Source organism: Cuculus canorus, chromosome 5, assembly GCF_017976375.1.
Source record: "Cuculus canorus isolate bCucCan1 chromosome 5, bCucCan1.pri, whole genome shotgun sequence".
In the NCBI taxonomy this organism is placed as follows: domain Eukaryota; kingdom Metazoa; phylum Chordata; class Aves; order Cuculiformes; family Cuculidae; genus Cuculus; species Cuculus canorus.
This window is the reverse complement of record NC_071405.1, coordinates 38,305,256-38,315,735: the sequence shown is the minus strand read 5'-3', so window position 1 is coordinate 38,315,735 and position 10,480 is coordinate 38,305,256. Positions and strand designations below refer to the sequence as shown.

The 10,480-nt window shown below is 40.8% G+C and overlaps 1 protein-coding gene across 1 annotated transcript; it reads left to right on the top strand.

Moving 5' to 3' along the window:
- The first annotated feature begins 576 nt into the window (after window positions 1–576).
- PSMA1 (proteasome 20S subunit alpha 1) lies at window positions 577–10,448 on the top strand. The gene is made up of 10 exons (XM_054068681.1): window positions 577–717; window positions 1,075–1,119; window positions 4,342–4,443; window positions 4,924–5,027; window positions 5,864–5,952; window positions 6,615–6,685; window positions 7,613–7,742; window positions 8,383–8,462; window positions 9,319–9,423; window positions 10,119–10,448. Exons 1-10 carry the CDS (start codon window positions 715–717, stop codon window positions 10,173–10,175), a joined length of 786 nt encoding a protein of 261 aa, XP_053924656.1. The 5' UTR covers window positions 577–714; the 3' UTR covers window positions 10,176–10,448.
- The last annotated feature ends 32 nt before the right edge of the window (window positions 10,449–10,480 follow it).

Below are 10,480 nucleotides of genomic sequence, written 5' to 3'. Positions count from 1 at the left end.
GAGTTGTTCCCAGAGCGGCGGCGGAGTCTCCCTGCAGGTCCCAAGGGCACTGGCTTCCGCAGAGTCGGGTGAAAAACCAAAAGGGGCAGTTTGTCCGGGGGAATACAACAGCCACTCTTAATCATAGAATCACAGAATGGTTTGGCTTGGAAGCGACCTTAAATATCATCTACTTCCAACCCCTGGTTGCCCTTCTGGGCTGCGAGCGCACACTGCCGGCTCATGTCGAGCTTCTCATCAATCAGCGCCCCCGAGTCCTTCTCCGCAGGGCGGCTCTCAATCACATCCCCTGTCCTGTTCTGAAACCCGGGACTGCCCCGACCCATGTGTAGGACCTTGCACTTGGCTTTGCTGAACCTCATGAGGTTCTGACAGGTCCTCTTCTCCAGCCTGTTGCAGGTCCCTCTGGATGGCATCCCGCCCTTCCACTGTGACAACGCTAGCGGCAGCCGCGCTGCGGCTTTGTAACCGCGCTCGGCGATGCACCCCACCGCCCACAGCCCGTTCGCTCTCCCCTGGGGAGGAGCGGCTCAGCGCCCGCCCCTCCTTCGCCCGCCCCGCGGCTCCACGTGTTCGCCCAGGGCGGGTCCCGCACTGCCGATCGGTGACTCGGTGTGCGGCTGCCGCTGCCTGGCGCCGCCAGCCTAGAGCGATCGCTGCCGGAGTGGCCCCGTCTCGCTGCCCCGGAGCCCGCGCCGCCGTGGGGGAAGGAGGATGGTGAGAGGCGGCCAGGCCGCCGTGGGGCCGGGCAGCCCCGCAGCCCCCACGCGGGCCGCGCAGCGAGCGGGGTGGGGGGACGGGGAGGCGGCAGGGACGGAGCGGGGCCGTGAGTAAGCAGTTCCCGGGCCGCGCGGGGCCGGGCCGCGCCGCGGGGCCTGCGGCGCCCCGAGTGCTCTCTCCGGCCCCTCCGAGCCGCCCGCGCTGGTGGGAGGAGGGGTTTGACCGCAAACCGGCCCCTGCCTCGGGCCTGGGAACGACCGCGGGGCGTGAGAGGGTTGTGGGGAAAGCGAACGAAGCTCTTTCTGCCTGTCTGCTTGCTCATTGTGCTAATAGAATGTGCTCTGTTTGTTCCAGTTTCGCAATCAGTACGACAACGATGTCACAGTTTGGAGTCCACAGGTAAAATCTCTTTAAGCTTATTAAGAGGCTCCTTGCTTGCTTTTTTGCTTTCCCTTCATTTCTGCAGCGGTGGTATTGAAACACGGTAAATCGTATCCAGCTGCCTAAAGTTTCCTACAGTTGCTCCCTTCTGTGGGTTTCTAGAAAGCCGTTAGCACTGCTCTGAGCTACTGGTGTATGACCTCAGTGTGCTTAGCTGGGCCCTGTCACCTCACTGTCCTTCAGGCTTTTGTTTTCTGAATGTACATGTGAGGTACAAAACAGGTGCGGTTATGTCATTCAGAGGGACCTGGACAGGCTGGAGAAGCAGGCCTGTGCAAGCCTCATGGGCTTCAACGAGGCCAAGTGCAAGGTCCTGTACCTGGGCTGGGGCAATCCCCAGTTTCTACAGAGGGTGGTTTCTATATGTGATTGAGAGCTGCACTGCGGAGAAGGAGTTGAGGGTGCTGATTGATGAGAAGCTTGACATGAGCCAGCAGTGTGTGCTTGCAGCCACTGTATCCTGGGTTGCATGGAAAGAAGCGTGGCTAGCAGGTCAAGGGAGGTGGTTCTGCACCCCTGTCTCTCTCTCGTGAGACCTCATCTGGAGTATTGTGTCCAGTTCTGGAATCCTCAACGTACGAAGGAGATGGAGCTATTGGAACGAGTCCAGAGGAGGGCAACAAGGATGATCAGAGGGCTGGAGCACCTCCCATATGAGGACAGGCTGAGAGAGTTGGGCTTGTTCAGCCTAGAGAAGAAAAGGCTCCAAGGAGATCTTGCAGCAACTTTCCAGTTACAGCAAGTTTCCAGCTACAGGAAAGCTGGAGAGGGGCTGTTTACAAAGGCCTGTAGTGACAGGACTAGGGGCAATGGGTATAAACTGGAGAGGGACAGATTTAGACTACACATAAGGAGGAATTTCTTCACAATGAGGGTAGTGAGGCACTGGAACAGGTTGCCTGGGGAAGTTGTGGCTGCCCCATCCATCCCTGGAGGTGCTCAAGGCCAGGTTACATGGGGACTTGGGCAGCCTGATCTGGTGGGAGGTGTTCCTGCCCACGGTGGGGGGTTTGAACTGGGTGATCTGTAAGGTCCCTTCCAACCCAACCCATTCTATGATTCTGTCATTGATTTACTGACCTATAATAAAAAGCTGTTGATTAAGGTGTGAAAAGACATGAAATTGAACTTCCATCTCCACAATGTGAAGATTGCAAGGCCTGTTTTATTTACTGGCCAATATTGGGAAGGATACTTTACATTTGTGAAGAACTTTCTTATATTTTGGGTTTTTTAGAGCATTACTGTATTCAAATTGTTCAGAACAAAATAAAATTATTAAAAGTTAGTGTTTGGTGCTTAAGTGAGAATATGCTGACTTCTTCAAGCATAACAGCACCCATTTCTCTTCTTGTACACACAGTTTTTGCTGCCTTGTAAACCCCTGTTTGAAGGACTGTACCCATAAGGTAGTCCAAAGCATGGGATCTGAGAAACTGATCTTTGTGGTATGAATTCACAGATCTTAGTTTTCTAAATTAAAATAGTCACAAACATCCTTGTTGAATAAATTCCACATATAGTGCTTATAATATTGAGAGTGAGAACATGAAGTGGTTAAATGCCGTATCATTTTGTGATGTGGTTTACACTGTGCTTCAATTCTGAAGTGTATGCAGCTGTGTGTCCCTAGTTTCCTGTGTTGTGGAATATTAGGGAGCCTTCACACTATCTCTATACTTAAATTTATATAGAGATTTGCACTCAAATTTGAAATTTCATTACCATTGAGTTAGTTTCACGTTGTGTATTTTTTTAGAACACACAATGTGTGTTCTCAAAAACTTAGACAGGTTGTGTTGACCTCAAAATAAACATTCTAGAGTTTTAAAAGCAAGTCTTGGTTCAGATGTTTAATATTGCCTCTTCTCTTGGTGTGGGCATTTTAAGATAGCATATTTAGGGAAAATCAGAGTCTTAAATTGATTAGTTTCTAAACCTTAAGATTTGTTTTAAATGCAAATTGTAGTGGTGTAAAGTTAATATGTCATTAGTTTGTGGATTTGTATTACTAATGAAAATCATCATATAGTTTAAAAGAAACATTTTCAACGTATGTTGTAACAGATTATATTTTGTATTTTCCTTCCTATAGGAAGACAACAACCTTGAATATTTGAACGTTCTTTAGTCAATACAATGATAGCTGTAGATGGCTTTGAACTGTTTTCATCCTTCCCAATAACTGTATCTCTCTGGCAGTTTCTGTGTCATGAGGTTTAATTTGATTTTTTTTTTAATCTCTTATTTTAAAAATTACTTTTAAAACTATAACGTTCTCTAGAATTTTGGTATTATGAAGTCATCAACAACACCGATTGCTATTTTATTCATAAGTTGCCTTGAAAATGCAAATAACACTAATGTCTCTTTTTATGAAAGACATTTAAATTTGCTGCTGTGCTGCAATTACTCCTGCCTACGTTCCTGTAGGTGAGGCAGTGATGTGATACCATAATAATTCTTGGCATTGTTAATACAGGAACAAAGAATATTCATATTTTATTGGGTGATGTTTTTAAATACTGTAAAGAAATATGCGATTAAAGGGTAGAAGGACTTTAACACTTTTACAGCCTTGCAAGTCATTGAGGAAAGTTAATAAAAAAAGTTGGACAAGTCAGTGATTCCATACTGCTCTTGAGCAGGAATTTGTGATATAGTAGTGTGATTCTTGCAATGTCTTTGAGACCTCTACTCCTCTTTCAGACTGCACTGCAGTTGACCAACAACTTTTTCAGAAGTTACTAGGCAATGGATGGTGAGACACAACAATTGCATAAGACTCATTTCTTCAGGAAACTCGATTAAAAGTGAAGTGTCTAACTTCAGCTGGAAGTTTTATCTTTGAATCACATTAGGTCAGATACTGATTCCACTGAAGACAATAACAAAATTCTTGTGATTCTTATAAAGTCAGGATTATTCACCTTTTCTTTTTGGTTCCCTGTTTCTTTGTATGCAGTAGTGAGTGTCTCAGAGATGACCAGATTTATATGGGTTAATGGTGAGGTGTTCATGAAAGATAGCTAAGGAGGTCTGTTGCTTGCAGGTTTAAGCTGTGTTGACAGTCAGTGTACTGACTGGTGTGGGGAAATCAAAGGTCTGGAAATCAAATCCTATTGAAAATTGATATAGAGGATTAACTGTAAAGTGATTACTTTTGATTTTATTCTGTAGGGACGAATTCATCAAATAGAATATGCCATGGAAGCTGTGAAACAAGGCTCAGCGACTGTGGGACTGAAGTCGAAAACGCATGCTGTTCTGGTTGCTCTAAAGGTGACTTCAAAACTCTGTACTTGGGGCAGTAATGTTAGTTGAAAAGTTTTGATTTGATGAATTATTTTTGTGCAGTCTGAACTTTTATGTGTAATGTAAATGCAATCCCAGTTTCTTTATTTGAGTACCAGTGTAGAACTGTAAACATTTTCAGTACCTATGCAAAACAGATTTTCACAAAATCAGGAAGGAGTTGAAAGCATTTTTTTTAAAAGATGTTCGTCTTTTTTTTTCTTAATTAGTTATTAATTAGTAAGGCTATTTATCTATTTTCCAGAAGCTTGAGTACCTCTTCTTTCATTCCGACAGTCTTCTCCTGAGGTGGAATTACTTTTTTCTCATCTTTCCTTGCAAGTTTATGTTTTTCTTTATTATTATTTCATGATCATATTCAGTTCTTGCTATAAATGTTAGCAGATTTCTCCACAGTGCTTGGCAAACTGTTCAGTCTGCCACATAGCTTTCTCTTTTTATGCACAGAGAGCACAGTCTGAGCTGGCAGCTCATCAGAAAAAAATCTTGTACGTTGACAACCATATTGGTATTTCAATTGCTGGACTTACTGCTGATGCAAGACTCTTGTGGTGAGTATCTTAGTTGTTGACATACACGGTTCTGCAACAATGAGTGAAAGTTCATTTGTAAACTATTGCAAATGAAATTTTATGGTTGGCTAAGGATTAGTCTTGAGTTACTGCTCTGTTGTACGTGCCAAAAACCTCAGCATGAAATTCTGGCAGATTTTTTAACTAGTTGGCAGAAATATCATTTGTTTGGCCCAAAATTTTGCTCTTTGGTTTTGTTACTAGTAAGACAGTCCTGTCTGATTTCCTCAGCATGATGAGGTTTCCAAGAAGTCTGAGAAAGTGCTTCATTTACTTCCCTCTAGCAGCTGCTTCTGTGTACACACATTTAAGAAAGCTATTAAAAACATATACTGCTGTATGTGTCAGCTTCAGAGGGACTTGTGTTTTGCCTGCTGGCCACAGTTTTCATCAGATGAGGTGAATGTACATGGAATGAGCAGCAATCGTCAGTTTGATAGGAAAGGAGAAAAAAGGCATGGGAAGAAGTTCTAAAATAAATTTTAATTTATGTGATGTTACAAAGAAGTGTTACCATGTAACTGTGGCATTTTTCCAGATGTTTTGTCTGTTGCCTGTGTGAATTTCTACCTTCTTTGCATTTGTATGGCTGAAGCACCATAATACTTTTTCAAACCTGCGGTCAGCTTTCTAAATAACAATTATAGGTCATGTTTAAATGAAACTAGGTAATGCCTTTAACTCTTTTTCTCAGCAAGCAGAGCTGAAACAAAAATGTTACCTTAACTGAGGCAAGCACTGAGACAAAAATTCATTGTGGCATTCATCTATGCATTTGTTTGACTTTTTTTTTTCTTTGTCTTTTTTCCTCCTAGCAATTTCATGCGTCAGGAATGTCTGGATTCTAGATTTGTGTTTGATAGACCTCTTCCAGTTTCTCGCCTAGTGTCACTAATTGGAAGCAGTATCCTTTTTTCTTTACACTTGTAAAGCTTTTATAGCTTTTCACTGATTCCTGAAATTATATTCATGTCACAGCTTAAAAGTCACACTACGCTGAAAAAGTTAATTTGAAGTTAATTATTCACATTGCTTGTGTATTCTTTCAGAAAATATCACATTGAGCTGGTAAAGAAGCAATGAAGGGCTATAGAACGTTTAATGCAGCACTCTTTTACTGTTGTACAGCCCCATGTCTTTGGAGGTAGGTGAGGAGAGATGGCTGCGCTGGTCAAACCTGCAGCTGCTCACTCAGATTTTTTTTTTTCTGTGGCAACTTCTGTCTCTGTGGAACACAGGCCTTGTGTTCTGCTACCAGGTGCCTAGACAAAGTTCAAAGGGATAAGAAATCAAATGAGACTGTGCAGCATTAGATGAACTGTTTGTATGACTTGGTTGAATGCACCACTCTGTTATTTCAGAAAAGCTAATTGGTAAACTTTCTTCTGGAGAAAAGGAAGTTGCTATTCCAAGTAAGTCATGAGATCTATTTTTTGTGAACTTAGTCCTCAGTCCTGCAAAATGGTTTGCAAAGACACTATAATGATGTTGGTGCGCCTCTGGGTTAGGAATACTTTTGGGGTCATTAATGTGTTGTTTTGAGATTGTTTCCTTAGCTTACTTAAGAAACCCAGATACCAACACAGCGTTATGGCAGAAGACCATATGGCGTAGGACTGCTCATTGCAGGTTATGATGTAAGTAAGTTGTGCTAGTTACTGCTGATCTAAAAGAAAATGTACTTAATGCGTTTTTTTACAGCAAATAGATGTTCAGAGGTGAAGGTAGAAGGGAGAGGTGGGCTCATCAAAATGTTACGAATAAGGAAATAATTTTCTGTATATTACCGTAAAACATAATTAAAAAAAATGCTGATTAATAGTTAATCCTGCTTGTGCTTAGAAGGTGTGTATTTTCAGAACTGCAAACCTAATTATTTGAAGGTTAAAATGAGATACTGCAAAAATCAGTTGTTTGTGTTTTAAGGGATCAAAAAATTGATTCCATGGGGGCAGTCATTGTTTTATTATTGATAATAGAGCTTTACAAACAATTATTTTAAATACCTTTTATGAAAAACATGTAGAAATAACTATTGGTGCCTCTTGTTTAAAAACAACAGTTTGCCTAATACACAGGTAAAATCTCTGCCCTGAAGATTTTTGGCATGAGGAAGGTTGAAGGAGATTGTCTTCTTGTCTGAAGTCTTGCATAGTACAGTTAAGCCCACATCAGGTTTTTCCTTTTATGCAGCTAAGACAGAATGGATGTAAAATATCTACTGCAAACCAGGAAGCAGGAAACGCGGTACAGTTTATGGAACAGAAATAAAAGCATTTTTGGTGCTACCTATCCTGCCTACATAAAACCTGTGTTTTAATGAACAAAGAAAGCTTTTTGGGGGGTTTTTGGGGTTTTTTTTGCCCTTTTTTTTTTTTTACAGCTTTTAAAGAATTGTATGAGAACAGTGATACAATAAGCAATATATTTATGTGCATACATATAAGCTGTGCAATCTATTACGAAGCAGAAGTCTATTAGAACATACCATGTGTTCCAGCAGCAGACTTGGTCTGAATTTCTGTTTGTTTTATGTTCTGTGGGGATTTTACCTATCTTTGTAGGATATGGGTCCTCACATCTTCCAGACTTGCCCGTCCGCAAACTATTTTGACTGCAAAGCAATGTCCATTGGTGCTCGTTCACAATCAGCGCGAACTTATTTGGAGAGGCACATGACTGAATTTACTGACTGTAAGTAATGAAACCTTGTCTATCTAATAGTATCCATTAACTGTGCAGTTGTATTTTCTGCTACTGCTACGTTTTTTTGCATTCAGTAAGATAAATTTTGGAGGCCAAGTTTGACATAAGGGTAAATCCTCATGTGACAAATTTGTAGATGAATCTTATGAATCTTCACGTCTTACATGTGCATGCTTATTTCATCTAATGAAATAAGTTGTGCTCAGAATAGCAGAGACAGTAAAAGCTTTCTTCCCTGTTTAACCTAGGGAAAGTACAATTATTCCTGTATCAGGGCAGGGATACTGTGCCAGGGCAAATAATTAGGTGGTGCATTTAAAACGGTGAATTTATTTTTAAATGAAATGATGAGGCTACTGAATAGCCGCTTGTGGAAAAGAAAACTTGGTTATCACTGCATTGGAGGCAAGGCAGGTGCCCAAACTACATGCATTCAACCTCAAACATATGGAAGGGCTGGTTTCTCGAGGTGTACTTTTATAACCGACTGTCCTGTACCAGAGAGGAGAAGAGCTGTGAAAGTCAATAGCTGTGCTGATTCTCTAGTTGCCAGCTAGGAATGGGAAGAAGGGGAAATTAAGTGTCTAGAGATAATACCATATAATTTGTAAATGTCTTTCGTTTTAAGGTAATCTAAATGAGCTAGTTAAACATGGACTGCGTGCCCTGAGAGAGACTCTTCCTGCTGAACAGGATCTGACCACCAAGGTAAATACTAGGTTTTCTTAAGAAGAAATTTCACTGCAGCAGCTCTTAGAAATTACTGTGACAAAATTCATGTAAAATATGGCTGTCATTGAAATTTAGAAGCTGAATAGTGGTAGATAATATCATCTTCATTTCATGTCACCAGTTTATCTTCAATGTCTTAATTATCTCAGATTTAATTCTCTTAACAGAAATTATATTTTCTTTAAATAAGACATTGTTTCTCTGGTTGGTTTATTCTATTTTAAACTTTGATCAGTGTTGAAGATGCATTACGTGCAACTAGAATCACAGGTTTGCATTCTAAGACTAGTCAGTAATTCACCTGGGAGGTGGGGGAAGGTAATGCACAGTTGATTGAGTATCCAGCATAAAAAATTGCAGAAGCTTCTGACAGTGAATTGAGGAAATCTTGAATGAGAAAATAGTAAGCAGACCCATTAGTTTGTGTTCTGCTTGTAGCTGATCTGTGTACTTCCATGCTTAAATTTCTTTATTTTTAGCTGTCTTTGTTTTTTTATAACTGTTAAAATATTGAAAATGCAAAATAAGATTAAAATAAGTGGGTTTTGGAAATCTTCTTGTTATTAAAAAGAATACAAAAATTGGAAGAAATTTAAACCCTGGAAAAGTGGTTTTACTTCCAAGATTTTGAAACATGATAGCTTTTGTAGGGTATAAATCTTCCTCATTTTCCATTTCTAGTACCATCTACTTAAGAGGATGTCTTAAAATTTCCTTATAATGAGTCTGTTGCAGGAGGGAACTGTCATCTGCTTCGCAAGCAAGAGCTGTGAAGCTACAGAGTTAAATGGAGAAAACTGATTATCACTTCTTTCAAAACTTTGCTTGACAGAATGTTTCCATTGGAATTGTTGGCAAAGACATGGAGTTCACCATCTATGATGATGATGATGTAGCACCATTCCTAGAAGGTCTTGAGGAGAGGCCACAGAGAAAGGTGTGTGGTTTAGATATAAATCAATAGGCTTTGTTGAAAAAGTCTTTTGTGATACATGATCTATCACATTTATGTTGGCAATGTTTAGTTCCAATATGATCAGGGAGCTGGAGCAACTCCCATATGAGGACAGGCTGTGAGAGTTGGGCTTGTTAAGCCTAGAGAAGAGAAGGCTCCAGCGACACCTTATAGAAGCCTTCTAGTACTTAAAGGGGGCACTTAATTAGGGAGTGCAGTGATGAGAGGTAATGGTTTTAACCTGAACAGGGGAGATTTGGATTAAATATTTGGAAGAAATTTTTTCTGTGAGGGTGTTATTTTTAAGTTTGAAGTTACTCTATGAAAACAGTGCACTTTTAGCTGCAGACTAAGATGCTTATTAAATGAATTTATACTGAACTGGTGACAGGCCTTTCCAATGTTGTCATCTTTCATCTGTGATCAAGTACTGGTTTTCATCTTTTGGGGACAGAAGTGGCTACATATGCTTCTCATGCCTATCCCAAGATGCATCCTTAGTCTCCTGTTTACCAGTTCTGTCCTGCTTCATGCTTAATTTGGATAACACTGCTTTGTAAGCTGTTTGCTGATGTGAGCTGTATTTACCACTCGTGATGCTCAATCCAGGATAAAGCTGATCTGTTAAGTGATGTTTTCTGTCCTCCTATAATATATATTTTTTTCCTCTCTTTAAGCCTGCTCCACCTGCTGATGAACCTGCAGAAAAGGCAGAGGAGCCGATGGAGCACTAGTTGGTGGATGAGTTCCTCAATGTTAACGTATGTCTAATTATCCAGGAACATTTATCTGTTTGCTGGTAACTTTATCCTCACCTATATGCATTTTCTGCCAATACATTCTGAGGATTACTCCTAAGAAAGAAAGAAACCAACCCACCTCTCCTTAAAAGGTAGACAGAAGGTCATGATTGGGTGTTTCCTTTGACAAGAAAGGTGTAATCATTTTCTAAATAGTACATGATACTGTTTTTTTAATGAAAAGCATACTGTCTTTAACTTGTAAGGACAAGTGGAAATAAATTGCTTTCTTGGAATCT